The sequence below is a fragment of the Chenopodium album genome, chromosome 14, assembly GCF_948465745.1.
Source record: "Chenopodium album chromosome 14, dcCheAlbu1.1, whole genome shotgun sequence".
Taxonomy (NCBI): Eukaryota; Viridiplantae; Streptophyta; class Magnoliopsida; order Caryophyllales; family Amaranthaceae; genus Chenopodium; species Chenopodium album.
The window spans coordinates 22,741,744-22,768,259 of NC_137847.1; the positions used below are offsets into that span (position 1 = coordinate 22,741,744).

General features: G+C 34.3%; 1 protein-coding gene and 1 pseudogene across 2 annotated transcripts; one reads left to right on the forward strand and one right to left on the reverse strand.

Annotated features, from left to right (window-relative positions):
- Window positions 1-2,353: 2,353 nt before the first annotated feature.
- LOC145580154 (putative 3-hydroxyisobutyrate dehydrogenase, mitochondrial) lies at window positions 2,354-18,986 on the reverse strand (annotated as a pseudogene). Its single transcript, XR_014099304.1, has 11 exons — window positions 18,725-18,986; window positions 17,049-17,071; window positions 16,240-16,328; window positions 15,479-15,593; window positions 11,520-11,687; window positions 9,637-9,711; window positions 8,537-8,632; window positions 7,320-7,462; window positions 4,612-4,696; window positions 4,328-4,407; window positions 2,354-2,776 (listed from the first exon to the last, which is right to left on the reverse strand). The product of XR_014099304.1 is annotated as a putative 3-hydroxyisobutyrate dehydrogenase, mitochondrial (transcript).
- A 1,227-nt stretch (window positions 18,987-20,213) lies between these two features.
- Window positions 20,214-26,206, forward strand: LOC145580155 (uncharacterized). The gene is made up of 2 exons (XM_081637545.1): window positions 20,214-20,805; window positions 21,844-26,206. The coding sequence occupies exons 1-2, from the start codon at window positions 20,409-20,411 to the stop codon at window positions 23,436-23,438; spliced, it is 1,992 nt and encodes a 663-aa protein (XP_081493671.1). The 5' UTR covers window positions 20,214-20,408; the 3' UTR covers window positions 23,439-26,206.
- The last annotated feature ends 310 nt before the right edge of the window (window positions 26,207-26,516 follow it).

The following is a 26,516-nucleotide window of genomic DNA, read 5'->3' on the forward strand; positions in this document are numbered from 1 at the left end:
GGTGATCAACTGATGTACATTGATGTTTGGAGATGGGGTTTATATATATGTAAAGAGGGAAATATGAAAAAGGCCGCCTTTTTTTGAAAGAAAAGGGATGTGATATTACCAAAATAGGCTTTATTTTATTGTTGGGGTCAGATGGATTATTTGCTTCTCTGGAAAGATAGATTGCTTAAATGGATATGAGTAGTTCAATAGGTTCCACACTTCCACTTTCACTCCAAAAAAAACAAAGTCAATAGAAAATAAACGACTTGTTTGGAACATGTTTGGAACCATGATTCTAAATTTGAATATAAAACTAAATGCTTTTCTCAAAAATATTACGTACATATTTATTACATGTGTTAGCTAAATTATTCAGTTAAAGTAGTAAGAATTTGTCAGTGCATGTTATACTTGAAATCAAATCTCATTTATATATGTATCTCAATATAATACGTGTATCTAACATAGGTATTGTCCTGTTAAATTTTAGTTTGTTTAGACATTTTCTACTTTGTATCAATTATAAAACACAATTACGGAATATTAAAATCCAAGTACTAAAATCCAACTTGGAGGTTATGTTAGATGTAGACTAGCATATAGCGGTATGCATCAAATTCTAATGAACTAGTTGTAAGGTTAATGTCTCATGACTTTGAAGCAATGTAAGATCGATAAATACTATACTCCTTAGTATACTACATTAGAGACACTTTGGAGTTATAAGAATGATTTCTTACTTAAAATTAATTTCTATATCACAATGACTTAGGGTCTGTTCTCTTCAGCTTATTTTCAGTTCAGTTCAGTTCCTAATTTCCTTTTCTCATAAAATATTCAGTTCAGTTTAGCTCAGTTCAGTATATGAGAACAGGCCCTAAGCATTAACATTACTCCGTATACACTAGAGATTGATGCTTAAAAATTTAGCCTCTACAGCTTAAGTCAGTCCCCTACTTTTTGGTCTAAAACCCGCCAATTTAGTCAACAACCAGTTTCTCAGTTTTGGTTACTTTTCCTTCCCGTGGGTTATTTACTCTGAAGCAAGTTATCAACAACAATCATAAACTTACCATATTAATTAATGGTTCTCATTATAACTAGCAAAAGCTGAAGTCCTACATATACATGTTTATTTTCATAATGAAATTAATAATTGAACCAATTTTATTATATAAAAACAAAATCAAATTAAAGCTGTTGTTAAGATATGGTTGCTATCTAAAAAGTTAGAACAATAAGCTGATAATCAGAAGTTTCTTTACTATCTAAACACCATAAAGTGGGACAAACACTAACAATAAGCAGTTTTGGTATTGGACCTTTTTGTGCAACATTATACACTTGTATTTGTACCTTTATTAAGCAGCAATCTTGTCCATAGAAAAAATATGCCAAACTTAATTAAGAAATAATTATGACATAATTTTATGCAAACTTTCTGAAACATTGTATACATGTTAGGGTCCTCCCCTCATGTGAGATGCTTGTGCCTTTGTGGTCCTATTGTCTAAAGACTTAAAAGACAGAGTGGCGTCTTTTAAACTGCTATCTAAGGTATAAACATCAAGTGTCAATTAAGGAGTATTATATTTAGTTAGTGCTAATTGGTTGGGTCTTATTTAAAATTGTGATATAATTGCTTGACAGGGTACAAGCCTACAAGGACGATTTGGTACGATTTTTGGGAAGGAAATGTGTCCTTGGATATTAATCCATAATATCAAGTGATATTGTGTTGCTAATTGGCTGGGACTTTAAGTTAAAATGGTGTTATAATTACTTAATAGGCAACAAGCACGATTTGGTATAACTTTTGGACTAAATTGGTTTTGGCGTCAATAATCTTTTAAGGAACTAGTATTTCTTCATCTTTCTTTTTTGGCTTCATATTGACTGATAACATTTTCAATGAATCATGATTTTTTCTTGGAATTCTTTTAATTAAAAAAGGATAAAGTTTTTCCAAATAGAGTTATTTTTCACCATTAGAAATATAAATTTTAACAAACCAAATAAATAAAAACCATTGAAAATGAGAAAATCATTTTCACGTTTCACATTTTGCACCTAGTGAATACCTTCCTTAGTGTAGACACCTACTTGTGTCTCCTCAATAAACCAATTCTCTAGTCTTATGCATAAACCAATAAACCATAGCTCAATTTCCTTTGTTATCTTATTTCTCATTACCTCAAAACTACGCACACTTGATTTGCAAACCTTTAAATAACCCCTGAAATAAGCTTTATAGTTGGATAACCTCATAACCCTTTAAATAAACCTTACGACAATACATCAATTCAATTCCAATTTTTAAGTAATTGACAATCTTGAGTAAAACACTACAACCAAACCCAAAAACTGACAATCTTGAGCTATTTTGAACATATCTTAATATTTACAAACGACAATGATTCGATTCTAATTGTATTGAACGCAGACTTTAGAGCTTTCCAAAGATAAATTATATGCCTTAACCTAATATATGAGTTCAGGATCAAAAGTTACAAAGCAAGCTTTAGGCTATACATTGATTCTAGAGTAATAATATATCGTTGGAAAGTTTTAAAGTCTGCTCTAGTTTATACACATAACCATAGGTGAGAGAAGTACTGTACTAAAAAATTCTGAGCAAATTTACTGACATGTGATACAAAAAAATCACCAACAGATTCAGACTTAAGGTTACTCCTTGACTGGTTCATCCTTTCCACCATAATAATGGCGGAAGACGCAGGAGAAATCCTTAGCAGAATTGTTCTCACTGCACAGTTCATGGTATCTGGAAAAACAAAAGAAAAATATATCAGCATTACAGAAGCAGGATATCTTAAATAAGCGCACCAACTGGCCAATTAATTTTTACTCCACAACCATAAGTATCTAAAGAAAGAAAAGATACAGTACAAGCATGTGAACCAAAGAATCATCGTTGTGTTTTTCATCAATCACCTCCCTAGGCTTCCTTAGTCGATAAATCGATAAATGACCAAAGACAAATTGTTGAAACCACTATAACAAAATACCATCCAAAAAGGAACAGACCATGAATCTGCTAATAGTAAAGTTCATCTTACTACAGTGGCTTGTGCTTAAGGACATCAGGAAGCATATCTAAATATTATATAACAGAGCCAGAAGAAAAGAGGCAAAAACAACTTATAATAGCTCTGCCATGGGCACTACATGAATGAATCTGTACCAAAATAAAACTGAATCCGAACAATTCAGATTTTTCTTTTTTTGTTATGGATTGCCAGTACTTCAAACATGAAAGAACTAGGTATTAAAAACTTAGTTTTGGAAAATCAGTTTAGAGTCCATTGGGTGCTTATGTAAGCGAGCACAGAATGAAGACATTGCTAACTGGAAAGTTGAAATAAACAGATAAAAACTAAGAATACTATAGAGTAAGGCCCTATTCACTTCACCTTAAAAGAATAATATTCAGTAAAATTAATTTCTATTCAGTAAAATTAATTTCAGTTCAGTAAAAATAAGTTTAGTTTAGCAAAAATAATTTTACTTCAAATCAGTAAACTTAAAGAAGAAATATAATAGAAAATCAGTAAAAAATTTAGTTCAGCAAAAAATTTCAATTCAGTAAAAATAATTTCAGTTTAGCAAAAATAAGGTGAAGTGAACGGGGCCTAAGAGACCAAGGAATATATTCATGGTACAGATCCTGTTTAAATAAAAACAAATGTATCTCTAACAAGCATAGCACCTATCCAGGAAATAATTACTTCAAAAATTTAGCATGGCCATCTTAAAACTACACAAAGGCATATGATATACATAAAGACAGGGACTAATAAATTCTGCTGGGTAAGAAGAAAGATATCATTAAGGCAGTGACAATTTAGAAAAAAGCTTTTTTTCTAACTGACCATTAATCCCATGAATTACACAAGACATACACATAGAGAATACTCACTCTACTTTCACCTTTACAATTCTTTCTCCACTTCAGGATATAAATGAAATTAAAAATGTTCATGACCACCTAAAAAGGAAAACCATAGCTCACATTAAAGAATGTGACGCCTTAAGGACAGCTTTTTCTGGGGCCAGTCATCTCTGAAATAGTGTCTTGAAAGAAAAATATCTTACTAAGAGAGCAGAAAAAAGACCAGAAATATAATTATGGAATAGCATAATTTTATGGTTTTATAGGCAGAGAAAATAGCACGTTTTAGATATTCATAGTTGGGAAATATAAACGGAAGATCCAGCAAAACCCAAATCATATTGCAAACTAAGAACTTGATCACTCTTTCGTCATATGAGCAACATCAGAACTGAAGCTAACACAAGATATAATAAGACATACATTTCTTGTGCTTGGATAGTCAATGGATGTTTGACACCTGCCTCTTTTGCTAAAACAGCAGCAAGATCCAAGTCCTTTGCCTGCAATAATAGTCAAAATTTTACCACTTCTTTAAGCAATCTGTAAAATAATTATGGATTCAATAGTAAGTCCATTTGGTCAATGATTGTGCACAAGTTAATTTTTGCACATGCAAATCATATGGATCGCTCAATAAGAACAAAGAACATAATCAAAGACTGAAAACGTAAAGTAGAACAATTAGCTTATCTATATCTACATACCATGAGCTTAGACGCAAAACCCCCTTGATAATTTTTCGACGAAGGTACCCCATCCATCACCCCGGGCACTGGGTTGTAAGTATCACTGTAAATAGCCCATGTAAGCCATATTGTATGTGAAGACATGTCGTTTTTTGCCAAATTTAAACTTAAGATTACAATTGAAACTAACATTATGGGGTTTGAAGATGCTTGAAAAGGATCGGAAAGAAATAGAAACATGAATTCATATTACAAAACTAAGCATCAATCCATAGCTAATTACAAAAAACATCACATGAAACAATAAAAACAGAAGCTCAAAATATTCTATGATTCATTTAAGAAAATTATTGAAGTATTTTAATCAAAAAGTTCCAGGGACTACCAGAAAGGAAAAATATTTCTCACAAAGTGATTAGAAACTTATTGACTTACTCAACAAAGCCAAGTAAATATTACTCTTCTATATTCATACGTAGAAGCCTTTAAGAAATATGAAACCCCACTTACACCATGTCCACTTCTTTAAAAACTAAATTTGACAGCTAAGATAACATGAAAGACAACAGCATGGTGAGAGTAATGTGCTCGTGCAGAGAATATAATATAAGTACTGCCAAATGTAGGACTTCCGCAAGGCAGTGCATTCATGCACTGTGCACCTGTGCAAGATGTGTTATCTGCTGAAGGAAATCTGATTTGTGGGTCAGTACAGGTCTAAATTTCTTCAGTTGCAGCAGATAAAGGCATGGAAGGGACGCACCTTGCTGATCCATTATTGGTAAAAATCTATTCAAAGTTTAAGAGAAGCTCGATGCTATAGGATTTCTTATTAAGACATCAAGAACTATGTTTCTTCCCATAGAATTCAATTTAAAACAATTGTGAGAATAGAGATGAGGAATGGCTGAGAGGGAATCCCAATTATTTCTATAACCAAACAATTGGCACTACGATGGAACAGACACGGATTTTCTAATAACCATGCAAAGCACACAAAGAGAAGTTGGAAAGTCGAAAATTATGGCCACTAGTGAATCTAGTTGAGGAGAATTCAAGAAAAAAAAAAAAAAAGAGAGAGAGATTGAGTCACTGATCTACCTGAATTTGATGGAAAAGGGTATTTTGACTATTTATACTTGTATTGTTCAAAAGTTGTCAAGGTAAGCATCTTACTGGCATGAGTGTTGTCTAAGGAAAAGAGATAGAGAAAATAAGATAGGATTAAACCTTGTACTAAATAAAAGAAAAAATTGCAAAATAGATTGTTCCACAGACTAATAAACAAGAATTGTTCATATAATATATTTCATGCAAATAAATAGTTTATCTAAGTCTAACAAAGCTAACATTGGGGGATTCAAAAATTATACATGGCTTGTGGTTGTACAGATGAGAAAGAACAAATATGATCAACATATATTTCAATTATGCAACCACCCATTTCTTTAAATGAAGCTTGTGTTCCTCGTTTTTTACTTAAAGGAATCACACCATCGCCACAAATTATATGGTGTTTAACACACAAAATTAGTATCAGACCTTCTGCCTTAGAATCCCAATTGCATACCCAAATGAATAATTGAGTGTCATATAGGCTTCATAGGCTTTCTGTTCACTGAAATCCTATATTGTTCAAACAAAAAAAAAAATTAACGTTTTGAGGCAAGAGCTCCAAGCACATGGTACCCTCGTGTGCACTATCTAAAATGTGAATGGTGATGAGTGCAGAGGGATTTGAGGAATTGAAAGAATTCGGTATGGATTAAGGAAGGGGACAAGTTTCTTTCCCTTTCATGAAAAACCCAAACCAAATGGCCCCTCAATAGTTATTAGTTAAGCATGAGGATCAAGAAAGAATTTATTGGTAGCTCTCACATCTCCAAACGGCTATCCCTAGGCTAGATTTAGACACTATGGCGCAGTGGAGGCTATGGCTGAGAGAGTGCTGGCATAGTGGGTATGGAAAGCTTGAGAGAAGGCAGACCCAGGATGTAAAAAACAAGTTGGCATAATGACACTGCAATTAGCGAAGGACTAGGAATGTTGGAGGGACATTCTTCAATCTAGATTTGATGTGGCAATTATGACACTGCAATCAGCTAAGGACTAGGAATGTTGGAGGGGCATCCTTCAATCTGGGTTTAATGTGGCAATTCCATGATAAGCCGGACTTTTTTACTTGAAGCGTATGGAACTGCTGCCTAGAAAGATACAAGGGACAATCTGTGCCGCAACCGGAAACGAAATGATATTATTTATCTTTCAGAACACACCTTTTCAATCACCAACCAAAACAGTTGCCCACCGGGGCGTGCAGAAAACTTCAGTAGTTCGCATGCAAGTCTACCTCTGAATTACTTCGCATTAACATAGTTCTGAAGCATCAGTCCACTGACATAAGATGAAGGATTCAGACAGCAATTTGTCTAAGTCATTATACTGCTCACAACTCAGATGATTGGAAAATAAATAAAAAAAAACTAATAGTGGTAACTCTGAAGTTGAAGGTTTTACTTTTACACAATGCAGTAACAAGAAATAAAATAATTGTTAATTCTTTTAAACATCAATTGGAAACATCCTATATTGGCTATTTATCTTCCTGCTATTGAAAAATAAAAAAGAAGATACAACACAAACAATCAAGAGATATTTAATTATTTATAATAGACCTATACTTGTTAGTATCCATTACCAAAACACATTCAAGAGAGATTTAATACCTGCTCCAGCAACGAGCACTTGAACAGTTGAATATACTTGACAGGGTACTCGCAGCAATTCCCTGAGACTGACCAATGGCAAGGGCTTCTGACACTCCAATCATGCTAATAGCCATTGCGAGGTTATTGCATATCTTTGCGACCTATATGCATCCAAGAGAAAGTTGTCTATTATGAAATGGGATATATATATATATATATATATATATATATATATATATATATATATATATATATATATATATATATATATATATATATATATATATATATATATATATATATATATATATATATATATATTTAAGCAGAAAAAGAGTAACGCTGTAGTGGGAACTGATAGATGCATTAATTGATATTATGAAATCACCAATGATGAATACGACTTATGTAGAGAGAATGAAAATACAGAACACTTAATAGTCAATATTACATTTTCCTACAACTTCCTGATTTATAGGACCAGCTCAGACAATTCAGAATACTCCCCTCACATAATATTAATTCCTCACTCCTTCCCCAAGGCATCCTTCTCGAATAAATTTTGCTGACACTTGTTGCTGCAATCTAAAAAATTTCCTTCTTACACCTGGCATATATCATTCTCACATGTGGGTTAAGTAGAGGAATCTGGTGCATTACATTACAGTGTAACACCCCAGAATTTTATCAAATAATTTTGTTTTTAAAATGACAATGTATAATAAGCTGAAGTGCAAGAAGTGTTTTGCCAAACTCTAGAGAGCATAAGGCATGTACAAATCATCCAAAATAGAGTTTGCAAACAAAGTTTAATTTAAAAAGGAAACAAATAAGTTTTTGTAAAATAGAAATAGTTTAATGAAATCAGAATGATAGATAAAATCACCAAAGACAGTTCTAACTATGGTGTTATCCCCATCATGCATCATCATTCATAGCAGTCTCATAAGTACTTGTGGAAGGTGTGAAAACAAAAAGTGAGCAACTGATCAGTGAAAGATTACTCTAGCACGTAAAATATAGTTATTTAAAATGGTTTATTTCAAAATAATTTATTTTGTCACAAAAAGTAAACAATATACGAGACGATCTAAATACCACAATCACACATAAATTGTTTAATCCCTAAATATTAGCATAACGAAGATTAAAGAGATACTCCAAAGAAGAGGAGGAGACACTGTGCCAATAAAAAATAGACTAATGGAGAAGAGCTTATCAAAGGAAGAACCTACTGAACCATTTCCTGCTCCACCACAATAGATTGAGGCTTTGCCCATGGAATGAAACAATGGTTCTGCTGCCAGGTAGGCTTCCTGAGTGCCTCCTACCTGAATCCATTTTTGATACTTCGTCAGTATAATGAAAGAAAAAATTATTAACAAGTTAACCAGGAAAATGAAAGGTTTTTGTAGCTTGACCAATCGCTGAAGCTGCTAAAATAAATTATGAAGAAAAGGAAATAGAATTGTGATGTAGAGCATTTTTGGTATAGTGTTATAAGTGATGAAAATGGTGTAAGAGGCGGAGTAACGCGCTTTGATACCAAGGGCAACCATTACCAACTACACATTACTCGTCCTAACAAAATTGCTAGCCTCATCAATCACCAATATGATACAAGGAATTCCTTTCCTTAGTTGTATCAAACAACTAATACTGGTAGCAGTTAACATTGCCCTACCCCTCAATATTTCCTTTGCAGAATTCATACCAAACATGCACCTAATGTGATCAAAATGAAAATCTAAATTAAACAGTTCAAACTTAATCCTTTCCTAGCTTATTTTGTATCGTTTTTATTACTTATCAATATGCATGCAAGAAGTTTGTCAGCAGGATCTAATTGTAGCTAAGCGTGATATTCAGGCTCCATGTTTACTACTTGTATATATAATTGATTTAATCTTGTCTTCTATTGCTATATGTTGAAAGTAAGTTTTTGTGCCATCAGGCTTCTACTATATATATTGTTCAAAAGAAAAACAACCCTAATCACTGCCTTAACCCCTTAAGCAGGAGTTGGGAAAGAAACACATCATCCCCCAACCTAAACCCCTACACAAGAACATAAGCTTCACCGGTAGTAAGGATAGACTGCACAGGGAAGAAATGATGCCACGTGAACTAATAACCAAAACCTTTACCAGATAGCGGATTGAACAACATTGGACAATAAAACAAGACCATGTTCGCAAGTCCAGGAAATTAAAAGAGATTCAACTATTCAAGGACCAAAAGGCCCAAATCATGAGGCCATTAAAGCTCCTTTACCAAGATTTTCAGCAGCACCCATAGCAAATGAAGGATACATGTTGGTAGGAAATAAATTTACCATGAAGGTCAATGATCCAGCTTCTGCAGCAAGTATACCACCAGAAACAGGTGCATCTAACATGAATGGCTTCTCCTGGCAACTTACAATAAATTGAAGGGATTACGACAACCGGACACAAGAACACAGAAGTACAAACATCCAAACGGAAGTAATAAGGAATATTAAGCCACTTATATAGATTGGCAACATCTTATACCAATTTGAATAAATTTATCCGGAGTTTATAGTGTTTGACCATAAGCTCAACTTTTTTTATTTCCTATAAATAGAATAAGCTAAACTTATCAGCGTAATTGCACAATACATAAGCCAGGCACAGAACATGTCATTTTATTCCAAAATAATTTGAAGAAATGAAAGAAATTAGTATCACTCTGAGAACACTACATAAAGCAACAAAAGTCCAAAAGCCTACTTGACCCAACAAAGTACAACTTTAGATGATCTGAACTCACTTCCTTTAAATCAAATCTCTCTTTATTACAGACTACATAAAAAGAATTTCAACATTGGACAGTGAGACCTCTAGTTCTGCCAAAAATAGGGGCAACAAGATATGAGGAAGCTGTTGCATGGAAGTATGCCAAGATAGCCAATGATAAAGTTAAATTTGCCTAAGGTTATAGTTAGATAAGAGCAGCTTCAATACAAGAAGACACCATATTCATGCAGACATGATGGACATCAAGAACAAACAAATATTGTTACATTCAAATTATTTGTGTAATCATTATCATTACATGTATCTACCATGCTGCTTTAATTAGTTGTCAAAAGGAGAAATAGCATCAGAGTTTTTTGGGCATTCTTCTTGAATGTTCAGAAGTCTCACCATGAATTACGCCCTACCTGAGGTTTAATTAAGGGATGGAAACAGAATACTCTTTGGGAAGATGTTTCGACAGGAGTGTGGTGTGGATCCAGCATAAATTGATACTTTAATTAGAGAGGAAATAAAATGAAACCTTGGAACTTTTGACAATAAAAGAGACAAGATTTTAGTGGTTAATCAGCTCATTTCATCAATGGATTAACAATCGATGATAGATAAGCATTAGGTGTCTCTCAAGAAAAAAAAAAAAAAGAATTGATAATTTAGAGCATAATATAAAGATAAAAACAAAACATGAAAAAAGATAGTATTACATACAGTAATAGGATGATACTATGACACTGACAAGCTAAGTACTAGTATTTCTTAGTGCTTTACTGCAGCTACCTTAAGTTATGTATAAGACCAAAGGAAGGTAAGGGGTGAGTAAAAAGAGCATTGTATGATGAAAAATGTAAGAGAAAAATTTTGTTTTTCTACAATTACAATAAGAGTGGTTTTATTAACATTTTAAAACTTTTAATTAATGTTCCCGTGTATTACTATTTATACTATGTGTGTTTCCTATTTTGTGCATAGCTCACAAGTCACACGTATGGAGCTTCTCCCAAAAAAAGACATACAAAAAAGTCTGCACCTACTTTAGAGCTTCTCCCTCTTAAATGAAGGAGGAATACAGAAAAGCTATAAGTTAAGGGACTATAAGAGAATGAAAATAAAGGAGGAATGCTTTTATCCTTGATATTTGACTTAAAAGGGGAAAAAAATACTACAGAATATTCTGAAAGTCAGACACCATTCCCCCCTTCCCCCCCCCCCCCCCCCCCCCTCTCTCTCCCCTTTTGATTGTCCACCCCAAAGAGAAAATAGGAGAATAAAGAGTTCAGGGAAGAAACGCAAGACTGAAGATGTATGAGTCATAGAAGATAACTAAGAAACAAAACAGGTCAACCAAAATCCTAAGACCTGAATGTTACCTTCATTAAGTCATCAAAACCCTGTATATCTACACAAGTTTATACAAAAATGTTTTTAAGAATTATATAACAGTTTAACTAAAAGTACCTAGCTTTTCCTTCAAGGCACAGCCAGAAACAGACAGGGAGACTTTTCTTGACGTCAGCGGATCAATTGTAGAGGAATCAATAAATAACCAAGGTCGTAGGGAACTGCTACTATGAAGCAAGCCATTAGGCCCCATATAAACATCCATAACCTGAACAAGGCATAGAATAACCTCGATAAATTTCCCAATGTATGCACATAAAGATTATTTGGACACACAAATAAGTTGGAGATTGGGAAAAACAAAAATCTTTCTACAATTTAGAGCAAGAAGGAATTTATAGCGTAAAAACGTTAGTGAAATCAGAGACATGATTAGCATGAACACAGATGGGTTGAATTATAAAAATGAAAACAACTTAAATCTTTCTCAAATTGTGATGACGATTTCGAATGAATTAAGCATTAATGGTAAGCAATTTAACCCATCATACAGGTGAGAAATTAATATCTTATTTGGGTATGCTCTGCAGGAAAACGATGTGCACCTTTCCTAAGGCTAATGCCTTGAGATCCACCCTCACTCCCTGATTTTAGTTGGAAATATTCTGTTGATCCTTTGGACCGAGGATGGCACAATTTGTCTCAGCTTTCGCAAAACATATACAAGAAGATGATGAACAAGTTTCTCTGCAAACTTAAAATGGTTGTCTTGGCTGCATTGACATGTTACATTTGGCAAGGTAGCAACAGTTTTTGTGGAAAGCAAAAGTTCCCACACCTCAGAAGTTTTGAATATATATGGCATTGTAATTAGCAGCAATGCTAAAAATGACGATAAGGTTGGGGCCATGTTTAGGGAGGTTTGCTGATGTGCGAGCCACTGCTCATGAAGCGACCCCGTGGCGGTGGTTCTGAAGTGGCGGAGGAGGAGTTTCTTCAGGGTGTCCTAGCTTGACACGGTGTGCCTCCGGTGCTCCCATTGGTACCAAAGCAGAGCGTCGCCTTCTAGAGCGACGATCGCCGCCTCCAACTGATCCTCCTCCGTCAATCGATAGAAATGAAAGAAACGTTCAGAGAATCCACCCATCCGGATTCACTCCATCAAACATTGGTAAGTCAAGTTTCCTCAACTTCCAATTAGCTTGACTCGCCTGAAAACCTCCCTCTCCTTGATCCCCGCGAGGTTGCGAAGAGAAAGGGTTTTCCCAGTGATGACTGAGAGGTTCATCAGAGTTCGGTGTACTGGTCACGGCGGCGCGCACCTCCGATCGGATCTTATCCTGACCCGCAGCAATCTGATTAGCCATCTTCGTCTCAAAAGCCGCCATGGCTGTGGAAATTTCACGAGCAACGCGCGACGGCAGCCCTGCAATTTCCTGCTCCAGTAAGTCCAAACGCTGACCATGATTAAGGCGAGCCATCGTCTTCTCCGGCAAGAATCGGCATTGCTCTGATACCAAATTTGCTAGAATTTGTATGAAAACAGAGTATAATTCAAGCAATCAAGAAGATATTAGCCACCCAGATATTTTGTATTGCAATTCCAGAAAAGAATACAACACAAATGCCCTCTTTCGAGAGGAAGGCTCTCTCCCAAACAACTCAACAATATTTTCTAGATACCTTCCCCCTAACCCCTTAACCATATTTATAATCACAATTAGCCTAACAAACTCAATTATTACAGCTAGCACAGGGAATCAAAATAACAAACTATATTCTGAATTACTCTTCTGCCCTCCAGCATAACTAACTTCTTCCAGCTCAGCTTCATACTTTAGCAGCACCATTATTCTTGGCTCTCCTCCTAGCATAGGTAAAACGAACCTCAGGTCTAGGACTATCTCTTGCACAACACTTCAAAGGCTATTTCCAGAATTATATTTTAAGAAATTTTTGAAAGGAATTCCGCAAGAAAGTGCTCTCAAAGAAGGGACATGCAAGTGAGGATTAACTACATTGCTAAATAAATCCATTGTCAAAAAAGTAACATCAGCTCCAGCATTAAATCAAAACTTCAGTTAGAAATGATTCATAGTATTTGGTAGAAGAATGGCTGCGATGAAAAAAGACAACAAATATCTTTGAAATCAACAAGATAATTAGCAGAGAAATTTTTCTGCCTTCTAAGTAAGTATATGGATTAATATAAAGCAAGGTTACATGAGACAGGGTTTGATTCAAAACACGGTACAAAAACGTATACGCGGAACCAGTGTTTGAAAAAGCGCGCCTAAGGCGCTAAGGCGATAAGGGGTAAGCACTTTTTTTGGCCTAGGCGCCCGAGGCGCAACCGAGGTTCACATGAAGCGCACCTGAAGCAAATTTCTGCCAATTTTTTTCAACTGTTTATACAGTGCGCCTCACTTTAAAGAGGCGCACCTAGGCGCTGCATAACCCTTATCGCTTCAGCACGCCTTGAGCTTTTTTATACATTGCGCGGAACACTACATAGTTGAATCTAGTACAATGGGTTTAATTTCTCTCAATAATACTCCAATATTTTCATTGTAGTAACTAAAGTCAAAATAAAGTATAAACTGTATAATATCCTATCAATATATAAACAAGTATATACGAAGTAACTAAGTATAATAAAAGATGCAATACCTAAGCTAATGATTGATTAAAAAAAAAAAAACACACTCCTATTTATTGTATAATAAACATAGTACATTAAAAAAACAAAAGGCTGATAACAGAATGTGGGTCCAAATAAATCATCATAAAAAGGAAAAAAATAGCATGTGAGGTCAAAAATTAGCATTTAAGCCCAAAAAACTATTCTTATTCAATTTTCTTATTTCTCACTCTTCTAGAATGTTGAATGGCAAGACCCGTCCTCAATCTTCCCTTCAGCATTTTTGGACCATCAAAAGCTCTAAAATCACAAATATATAAGCCTAAGGATTCGTTTGTATCGCTGTAATTTTCTGTTTTTTGGTTTTTTGTTTTTATAATCATGTGATATATGTTATTTATTAAAGCAAAAGTTGGTCAAATTTATTAAAATCATGATAATTTTGAAAACTGACAACTGAAAAGTGGAAATATTTTTTTCTAGTAACCTCTTTTTGGTTTTTTGTTTTTAAAAATCAGACAACTGAAAACAAAAAACGATCCCAAACAAGCCCTAAACTTTGAAATTAGGTCGTCATTTCCACAATTCGGGCCACAACCTCCAGCAATCCAAGTCGCGTCCGTTCCATGCTCCGGAACAAACGAACCACATTCACGATTTGTGGGTCAGACTTGTCCCTTGTAACACTGATATTATAAGGATCCTTCTCTATGACTTTATACGACTAAAAATAACTTCACACTTTCCAAGTGTGATTCCTATGGTATGCATACTTGAGTATTGGGGCATATCTGTCAGAATGGTTGAAGTTATAAAATTTTCCATTTTAGATTTTTTTTTCTTTTTTATCCAATTGTTTTTAAATATGGATCTGGTCGTAGAAAAGAGTATATCACAAAACAGCAATTAGGAAAGATTCCTCAATTTAAATGGATCCTTTACTACTACTCTAATAGTGATTAAATTGTGAACAATAAATTACTAAGATTTGATCATGTGATATAGCTCCCTGCCACTCAGGTTGAACTAACATTCTAACCTTTAACTAGCACCTAACTGTTGAGGGAAACCTCATGTAGACAGTTCCTATCGAGTTTTGCCTCCAACAAAAAAAAAAAAAACTAAAAAAAAAATATCTTAGAAGCCACAAGAAAAGAAAGAAAAGCAGTTTTCATGGAAGCAGCGAGAGCAACACAAGCAAACTTTGAAAATTGAGATGGGGATGAGCAGTTTGAAGTGTCATGCTAGTGAAACAATAAAGAATCATGTAGACTCTAATAGTCTAATCTATAGTTGTTAGCAACTACCTTAAGCCTAGTATTAAATAATCCCTACTTGTTCACCAGAAAAAAAATGTATTAAAGAAGAAAAAGACACTCATAGTAACAGATCCCACACTAGTCAGAGTAGTCACTCACATGAGTGGATGAAGGAAGCATCGTAATTACGACATCACTTGCTTCTGCAATTTCCATAGGTGTTTCCTTCACAGGAACTCCCCTATCCAAGAATGGCTGAACTGCAGCTCGATTGCTAAAGACAAGAATGCAAACAAAATTAGTACAGATATCAACATAAAATATGTTTCTCTATACAATTTGTTCTTCACATTCAGTATTCAACAAGGTGCCTCAAATTGATAGTTTCAGTACTTAACTATATAATTATATAACGTAAAACACTCTTATCCAGAAATATTAGTCAACCATTTACCATTCTAGTTACAAAATTATAACTCTATCCTGTAGATCAATTTATTTATATAGTGGAGGTATTTACTAGCACATCAAAAGCTAGTTTTCTTTGATCACTTGAAACAAAGATAGTGACAAAGTTAGGGCCAGCAATTGAGGTAAGAGGTTGTGTTGGTGTATATTATATCATGTTGATGTATGAAACAGAAGGTTATTAAAAATGTATAATACATCAATACGACCTCCGTTTCACATTATTAGCAACTTTGGAATATTTTTATACTCACATATAATGCACCAAAGTAGCAAATAATGTGAAACGGAGGTAGTATAATGAATGAATCAAATTATTTCTGGCTTAATTTGATTTGTGTTAATCACGTTAAGGTCATGTTATCATGCCCAATCTATGATTGCAAGTTTTGAGCAACACTGTTTACACAACCATGAAAGAAAACACAGAACACACAATCACAGACACTTACATGTCATGCACAGAAACTCTGAATCCTGATTTGAAAAGGTTCATAGCCATCTGCGATCCCATATTTCCCATTCCAATGAAACCAACATCCTATACAACATTCAGATAATCACAGTCAAATTGAATTCTACCAGAAATAGTGTCTAAGATGTAAATTAGCAAGAAAATATATTAACACGAAAGAAAGCTATTGCACTCATTAAGTTAAAAGAAAAAAGCTTCTCACATCTCCTAAACATCATAAATAATCTTCAGAGACAACACCATATTATTTAGGCACCCACACTATAACAAAATCTCATCGGGCCAGTGAAATTGAGCTGCATTTTATAGGTAACGTATCTGTGAGTCGTTTAGATCTTGATAGAGAACAATGTGACAACTAGATAACTTTAACATTGTTTGTATTCATCCTCCATGGCTCCATGCCAGTTATTTAAAATCAGACATTAGTACATTACCCCCCTCCGTTCCCAATTAAAAGCTTCTCTTTGCACTCGTTTAGTAAGTTAAATTTAAAGAGTTTTTTTTTAAAAAAATAAATAAATAAATAAAAAATAAAAAATACAGGCAGTGAATAAACATTCTCATTAATATAAGGGTAGTAAAAAAGTAATTTAGAAAAATTCTAGATAAATATTATAGAACTTAAGTGCAAACTTATAAGTTATAACTATTACCATGAGAATTTATTATAACTCTTGTAAGTTATGATTATAAATCTATCTTTAGTTGAATTTGAGTAATAATTATCTATAAAATATATCAAACAATCATGATTATCTAAAAATTGAGTTTGAAGAACCTTACCCAATTGGTATCCATAGATGAACCTTCACACAAACATGCATAAAGGAAACAACTTATAATTAATCCATAAATCAGAGCATAAGATATAAGTAGATCAATTTTAACCAAGAATATTATAATAATTAACCCATAAATCAAAGTAAACAAATTATAACTAATCTTAAGATCTCATGTTTTTCTCTTTTCCAAATTTCATTTAATCTTAAGCATTATCCCATTCTCAAATTTTGCTGCTCATATTCTTTAGGTATATCGTATACTTCTTAAATCATCCCTATCAACTTTCTAAAACAATCATCGCCATTTTTTTTTACCCCCTTCAAAATGCATCTTTTTATTTTATCAAGGACTCTTTCACATACCCAAAAAAAATAAAAAATGTAGCGTGGGTAGAGTATAAATGAAATTGAAAAACCAAATATTTAAAATAATAAACAAAAAAGGACTACAAAATAATGGTAAAGTTATAAAGTTCAATTGCGCCTTCAATTCCTTAAATAGCAAAGTGATTTATTTAGAGCCATGTTCAATCACCTACAACACCAATGCAAACCTATTGTAAGCTAAAGGAGATAGAACTCATAGAAGCATACCAATAACCTCTTGAACTAAAAAAAATAAAAAATAAAAGAGAATGCAAAGCCCTACTCAACTTATGCATACAAAAAAAAAAAAAAAAAAAAAAAAAAAAAAAAAAATATTAAAAAAAAAAGGCTAAAAGATGTAGCCACATAAATACCAATATATTGGAAACCAGGTTGGCTAGAAAAATTTACACTACACCAGAGTTTTTAAATATTTTAACAACCTCATCAAATCAAATTCAATTGCTAGAGATATGCTACGATATAGTGATGGAAAAATGATGGTTGAGGTTGCAAGAACTTAGATGAATTAGCCTTGCCACACAGCAAAGTTTCAGGTAGTTCCCATGAAACCATCTGTTTTCCACCCTTGTCCTTCCCTTAAACCTCGAATTATTTCCCCGACAACCAAAAAAAGGCGTTTAATTCTCTGCAAATGGACTGAAAAGGGACTGCTTATGTAAGATGGTTGTGTTTTTATTACGAAGAACATTATTTTTATTTTTATTTTTTATCAGATTAGCTCACACAATTTTTTCAGTCAATCAAAGGATACATTACTACATTAGTGAAATCCAGTCTAACAGATATTCGGCTTCTCGAAAGTCAAGCTAAAAAACTAAGGTCACCACAGTTCAAAAGTTAACTAAAATCTTAGAAGACCTAAAGTCATTGCCATGATTGTACAACTAATTATACCAAGATAAGTAATTTTCTCCTATTTCAATGCCTCTATAGCCTCTTATTCAATAAAATTAAAAATAAAACAAAGATGATCAACACTTTTTTTTTCCGGGAAACATATTATACAAACGAAATTTAATTAAAACCCCCAATTCTATTGAAATTATAAAGCTTAAATGCTTAAGCTAAGTTAGCCTAAAGAATAATGAGAGCAGACTTGAATAAATTAAGTAACCACCCGTAAAAAAAAAAATAATAATAAGTAACTAAAAATGAAAAAAAAAATAAAAAAAAAAATTGCGATTTAATAAATGTATAAATATCAGAAAATGGTATTCAAAACAAAGGAAAAAAAAATGGCGAATTTGAAGGTGAAATTTGTAAAAGGAAGGGAAGAGAGAAAGTTACGAGCAACGTCATTGTGGGCGGAAGAAGAGAAGGGGCGTTTGATGTGATCGGAGGAACGGGCGCCGCGGATGGCGGACTGAACGCCGGCTCTGAGTTTAGCAAGAGTCGTTGCCATTGATGCCTTTTTTTTTTTTTGGTATTGAAAAAATACAAGTTGCTTCCTGGTCAATTTCTGAGAATTTAGGGATCTTTTTTTCAAAAAAAAAAAATTCAGAGAATTTAGGGATCGATTTATCATTTACGAATACCTTGTGTTTGGAGTGCTTTGTTTTGAATTTAGAGATTGATTCTTATCATTTTTCCTAAATAATGCTGGAAAATTTATTACTTCCGTTTCACATTTTTTTTTCAACTTTGAAGGGTGCACGAACAATTAGGTAAAATTTGTTTGTGAATGAGAAAAAAATAAAAATGCATGTGATAAGGAGAGAAATAGAGAGAAATGACAACCTGAAAAGGAAAGAAAACATTAGTTATAAATAATAATGTGTAGCATCCATCTTTTGCCAACAATTTGACACAGAGGTAGAATAAGGCAAAAGCTGACGAACGTTCGGAATGTTGGGATAAAATAACTAAAAGAAGAAATAAACTCATAACTTGAAATAAGCGTTAATTAGACCAATTGATGTGTGATTTGACATGCATTTCCAAATTAATACAATTTTCCTGTCAAAAAAAAAATCAATACCATTTTAACTAGTATTTTAAAACTTCTCGGGGGCGTTCGTTAGCAAAATCCAATTTATAATACCTTAAAGTACAATTACATTTTAAAAATTCTCAATTCACTGTAACTTAAAATTGATAGCGGTTTTAATGGCAAAAAGTAGCAGTTTTCCACCTAATATTAAAAGGGCAAATACAAGTTTATCTACCAGATAAACGAATTTTTGTTAATCTGGTAGCATTTCTGTAAATATATTGAAAAAGCGTGGTCATTTATTTAGTACTTTTGGTGAGCTGTCCAATTACTGTTTGCAACTTGCATTATTTTTTGGTGAGGAAATTACACATATACCCCTCAAATAGTACATGAAAAGATGCATGTACCCCTCCACTAATATTTGAAAAGATGATTATACCCCCAGATAAATTGGGGAATTAACTAGGTATAGCTCATATTAAAATAAAAAAAAATAAAAAACCTTACATTATGACTCTTGATTTCTCTTTCTATAGTTATGTCATTAAAACCAAGAATTTCATCGCCATTGTCACTATTAAAGGTGTGTTCTATTAACCTGATTTTTACTTATCTAATATTATCTGAACTTATCTTAACTTATTAAAACTTATTTAATTACAATTTGAACTTAGACAACCCTTATCACGACTTATTTTTCCTAAACTAAACTTATTTAAATTTAACTGAATTTATCTAAACTTATTAGATCTGGTGAAAAATAAGATAAATAGAACAGACCCGAAACTACTCTCGTTCAATTTACAAATTTTATTCTCCATTTCACGTCATCTACAAATTAAATCCAGTTTTCTTTTATGGGCATTACCTGGAGATTTTAGGGCGATGTTTAACAATCCCGTTGTAAATAACCGAAATCCAAAACTTCCATTACTAGTCTTCTATCTTCCACCGCTATTCAACCTCTGAATTAGGGTTTATACTTTATACTTTATTCATGAAATTAATTTCCATTGCCAAACTCCCAAGCACCCTTTAATGGCTACATCAACCGTAAATTCAGGGTCAGCAAACAGTAGCAGTGGATCAAAACACTTAATTGCAGAACAAGAGAAGATGATTGAAAGAGAATTGGAAGTAGAAGAGGAAGTTTTGGAAGAACCCATTGAAAATCTTGATCAAAATGTCAAGGTGAATGAAATTGCGCCGGAATATCGAAAAGCGAAGACGTCGGTTTGGTGGGATATTGAGAATTGTCCGGTGCCCAAGAATTGTGATCCTAATTTGATTGCGCAGAATATCGCCTCTGCCCTCCTTAAATTGGATTACGGTGGTTGTGTTTCGATATCTGCTTACGGTGACACCCACCGTATTTCTTCCGCTGTTCAGCACGCCCTTTCTTCCACTGGCATCTCTCTCAACCACGTCCCTGCTGGTATTTGATTTTATCTTATTTGAGCTTTTATTGATTTGATTATTAGATATTGTTGGTTTGATTTCTTTGGGTTTTACTGTTTTTCTATGATTGGTTTTTGGTTTTAGATAATGATTAATGAAATTATGTTTGTGATTACACAACATATTGATACTATTGTTATTGTTAAGGTTTCTTTTTGCCTGTGATACTCGGCCTGTGCGATAATTATTGCTGGTCCTGAGTTTGGGTGAGGGTTGTGGAAATCCCGCTTTAGATTTAGCCACATCTGTGAGCGAGTGATTACCAAAGTATAAAAAAGCTCAAGGCACACTGAAGCTAGAGGGTTTCTTCAGCACCTAGGTGCGCTTCTTTGAAGTGAGGTGCACTATACGGCCTGTTTAAAAATTTTGGCTTGAGTTTGGTTCAGGTGCGCCTAACCAAAAATGCCTTGCCTGGAATAAGTTAAGCACATGCGCCTCATTGCCTTGCGCCTCAGCGCCTAGGTGTGCTTTTTTATACGCTGGTAATAACTCGGCCTGTGTGTTAAATCATTGCCGGTGCTAGGCAACTAATAAGACTTGACCCCAAGGACAATAATGTAGATGAAATTTGATCCCAGGTTTGAGTCCCACACTCCCACCCCTCATCCCCACAAGACTTTAACTTAGTTGATTGGATGCAGGTTTGGCTGTTTGGGCTAATGCTTGCCTCAAGATAAAAAGGTTTTGGGCTAAATGTTAACAAGTCCAACTCTTGTAGATTAGGCCAATCAAATAATCCGACTAGTTTAACCGACTAGTCGACTACAAAGCTCACTATATAAAAACCTCCTCATTTCAACCTAACAAAACCTTACTGCAAATTTGTCGAAAAATCCTGGGTGAGGGTTGTGTCTGGTGACATCCCACATAAAACTTAGTCACACCCATGAGCCAGTGCATGAATCCAATAATTGTTAATTCTGTTTTGATGTAATAGTAGGAGTATTTATGCTTATCGGTGTAGATGTTCTCTTTACCCTTTCTCTTAAAGCCCTGATGCCCCCACTTTGATTAGGTGTTAAAGATGCCAGTGACAAGAAGATTCTAGTTGATATGTTGTTTTGGGCTGTTGATAACCCTGCCCCGGCTAATTACCTTCTAATTTCTGGGGATCGTGATTTTGCAAATTCCCTTCATCAATTGCGTATGAGAAGATACAATATCCTTCTTGCCCATCCTTTTCAAGCCTCTGCTGTCCTTGTTGCCGCAGCCAAAAGTGTGTGGCTTTGGACCAGTCTGGTCAGTGGCTGCCCCCCTCTTACTGGTAATGAGCCACCACAACCTGAAAATGGTAATATCCCTAATGATGATGCAAGTACTGTACAGGAGGTATCTAGAGTTCAACAGGGGGAAAACAAAAATACTGGAAAGAAGAGAATAAAAGAAGGGGATATTAATACCCCAAATCGCCAGCTTTCTAACAAGAAGCTTAAGGTGAATTTCCAGACCAATGGTGGAGGTAAAATGAAAAATGGAGCCGGTAATTTAAGAAGTAATGCTGGGGGACAAAGGCAGAACGTACAGACTCAGGGAGGTAGTTCTAAGAAATCTCGTAGTTGTGGGAACTGTAACATGAACCATGTAGGTAGAGACTGCCAAGGGAATCAAATTCAGTGTTTTAAGTGCTTGAAATTTGGACATAAAGCCAACAATTGTCATATCAAACCTATGAACCATCAGACTAAGAACTCTCCAGCAAATAAGAGCAAGTCTAAGGACAATCAAGTCAGTAGTACCCCCATTGCTATTGGAAACAACGCTGTTGAAATCTCTAGCTTCAGTGAAAATAATGGCCCATGTGACGGCCAAAATTTTGAAGGTAATCTTGCACTGGTAGGACAAGGAGGTAACCTAGAAAAAATACAAGTGATGATAGCTACCAATACAATTCAAGGAGAAGCAAATAGTGACATCAGTCAAGTAGTTGGTCCCGCCATGGTGATGAATCAAGCTCAGTCCAGCAGTCATGCACTGGTTGGACAAGAAGGCAGTATTGCAGATACGCCAATGACGATAGCTACTAACAATGTGACTCAAGGAAAAGTAAATAACAACAAAGCCTCTAAACCATTCAATAAGAAACCTCGTAGTTGTAACAAGTGTGGTGTAACCCACCCAGGAAGAGGCTGCCTAGGGAATATATACCAGTGTTTTAACTGCCAAAGATTTGGACATAGGTCCTATGAATGCTATAGTAAGCCTATGAACCATCAAAATCAGCATTTTCCTGCAAATAACAGCATGTTTAGCAACAGTCAAGTCAACAATATTCCCACTTCTAGCGAGAACAGCTTTGGAGGAAACTCAAACTTAAGTTTAATTTATGGCCAAGGTGGTGGTGAAAACTTCAAGACTAATCAAGCACTGGTGAAACAAGGTGGTAACCTTGATAAATTACCATTGACGACGGCTCCCCACAGTGCAACTCTAGGAGAAACAGGCAACAATAATCAAGTAGGTTGTCATACCAGTGATACCACAGTGATAAACAAACCTCAAGCCAGTACAAGTGGAACATGTTTGAGCAATGGATTATTGCAACATGCACAGTTTCTGTATCAAACTTTGCGACGGGCAACAAAAACAGTTGCAAAAGTTGCAACAGAATAAATTACTGTAGCAAAAATAGAAACATACTTATTGCACCTAATCGCATTGTATACTGCATCAACTTCTTTTTGGTAGTAGACTCCAACTGGAGGTCTGAATAAAACTTAGAACATTTTTTCTAATTCTTTTTTTTTTTTTTATATTAAAGAATATCTTCTGCAAGTGTATGTTTTGCTCCTCGGTGTCATTTTAGCCCAATCTCCTCGATGGAAAATTCTCTTTATTATGGCTCATTTACTTTGTTTGAAATTCTTTGGTGTTTATTTTACCTTTGAATTTATTATGGTGATTACATTTTGAATTTCATCCATGTCTTCTACCTTATTTGGTTTTCATATGAGGTTCATTCTCACACAGATCTCTAATTCTTTTTTCTATACATCATTTCTTTGTTTTCTCACACTCTGAATTGCTAAGTGTTTAATACACTATTTGGCTGGTTCTTCTTAATTGAACTGTGGATTTGACCAGAATTTACTTAGCTGTAAGTCCTTCAGTCAAGGTGATTTATGATATTGACTGTCAATTTGTTGAGTTCATGTGTATGTTGTTGATGGGAAAAGATAGTTTCCTATTATGTGTATTTATCGGAAAGTGTAGCAGACAATTCTCTATTCTGACTTTCCTTGAGAAACTTACCAAACTTGTGTGAAGGTGCTGCATATTATGGATATTAGACAAAGATGAGAGACGAGGATTAGCTTTTTAGGAACATGAATAGTATTTCTTTTAAAACTGAGTCATGACAGTATAACTTCATTGTTAATTGTATTAGTGTTACAACTAAATTGGCCTGGAAACTGCAAGTAACATCCCATGAAGGGTGGCTGAGTTACTTTTCTGAATATGGTGATGTGTTTTAGTATCTAGCTGAATGTTCTTAACGCATTGGCAACAGTAGATGTAACTCATTAGCAACAGTAGATGTAAATTTCTAATAGTTTTGCGCATTTTGTATTTGTAGCTTTTCTATGTGTCACGCCTTCATCCCTTCTGTTTTTAATTTCTAGTTTTTCTTACGTTATCCTACTCCCTTACACTTCGCATTTGATGATTGTATGGAATTGATTTTATGGTTTTCAAAGAATTGCTTGAATGTTCTTAGTATACTAAGAATATCCTAGCTGACATGCCTTTGCTTGCAGGCTTGAGCTCCTAAACAGCTGTTTACATAATGTCACTTCTTTTTTTAAGACTTTGTCTAACATTTAACAGTTATTGTGCGCTTATATTATTATCACAATTTTGTCCATATTGCACTTTACTTGCTGATCAGGTATTTTTTAATGAAGCTTAGAAGTTAGCTGCACTATATAAGACGCATAAGGTGAAAGGTACTTCTTGAATTATTGTATTCATTTAGATTCTTAGATACATACGACCAACAAGGTATCTTTTCTTCTTCCTTCTTTTTCAGCAAAAATATCATGACTTGTATGAAAGATAGGGTGTAGAAAAAAGTTGGAAAAGTTTAAGTCTATTTTTTTTTTTGCCCCCCGCTTATTTATATGATTTTTCCTAGCAGATAGATACTTCACCTGGTCTGCAGTATTTAATTTATTTATATTTCGAAAATTAGAACAATTGCTATGCACCTAAACTCGTAAAATTTTTCTGCTGCTTAAAAACAAGCAGAACAGCGAGTATGCTGTGCTGTATAGGCTCATTGCTAAGCCCTAAGCTGAAGGAAATTGGGTCTATATTTGCTGTTTAAGGCCAAGATTATTTACTTTAAAAAACTGTGATAGCAATTTATTGTGGTTAGTCTGGTTACCTTATTTAGTAGACCATTTCATTCTCTGCAGGTTTTGATTCTTGAGCAACTATTGGATCACTTGTTTTCAAGCTTACCATATACCAAGCAGAAGGTGGTGGCTTGCTTTCAGGATATGACATGTGAAATTTTATTGTTACTACTGAAGTATCACAAACCCAGAATTTATTATTCGAATCCCCAACTAATAAACCCACTCTTGGACCCTAAACCACTGTTCGAATTAAGAACGAGCAAATTACGGAAGCAATGAAGCTAAAATGCAAATTGAGTTAATCTAAAACTGTGTATTATAGCCATGAGATTACCCTTATTTTAGAGTTTGTATGACCCTTGAGACTCCTTATAGGATTTAGACAATCCTAATCATAGCCTTCGAGTAAACTAACTAACCCTACGATGCAAAGTTGCAAGCAACCTATTGTTAGGCAAATTGGGAAAAGTCGAAAATTTATGAAAATTAGGCTCCTGAAATTTCTCCCGAAGTCTGCTTGATTTGGCATGAATGCAGTTCTAGGGGAAATCAATTAATACTTCAAACACGTTCTGTGCAATCCCATCGGGCAGGTTGCCTGATCAGGTGCAAGCCTCTAGTATCAATTCAGGTTAAAATCAAAGTACTGTGTCTAGTTTTGGTTACAGTTCAGATGTTGGCTGACTGATTCCATTCAGGTAATCGTGTATGTTAGTTTTGGTCATTCTCTTTCATACGTCTGCTGTTTTGGTATTCTGTTATTCATCACTTGCAATTGCTGCATCATTCACACATTTCTTGTGAACTTGGTATGCAAAGAATTACTCCGAATTGAAATGTATTTGCTTGCTGCAGGCTGAATGGATGGCTCCAGAAGTGCTTTCATACGTCTTAAGAATGTTTGAAAACCTTTAATATGCACCTTTTGTTTAGCACATTGTTTTTATCTTTCCCAGTCTCAATTCTTAATTTTACCTATCTGTTGATAATTGTGTTACTGTTTGCTGGTCTTTTTTTTTTTTTTTTTTTTTTTTTTTTTTTTTTTTTTTTTTGGTGTTTAGAGGGTCATAAGGACAGGTGATAAGAATCAATTTCAAGACCTCTTGGAACTGAGAGAAAAGCTCTAATTACTTGAGTTATCCCTCACTCTCTTTATAAACTAATCTGGTGGCCATAGTCTATTTAAATTTATTTTTTCTAATTGTATCATTAGAGTTCTATTTTTGAATTAAATTGGATATTTAGAGCTTGTAAAGTACCTTCAATGTGCTCTCACATTCAAATTTGTATGCAGTTACTTAAATTGAAGATTGAAAGTGTAAGAATTAGC

Coding starts and splice junctions, on each gene's coding strand:
- LOC145580155 (XM_081637545.1), top strand. CDS start 20,409: ATGGCTACATCAACCGTAAATTCAGGGTCAGCAAACAGTAGCAGTGGA. Junction 20,806..21,843: donor TCTCAACCACGTCCCTGCTG/GTATTTGATTTT, acceptor CACTTTGATTAG/GTGTTAAAGATGCCAGTGAC.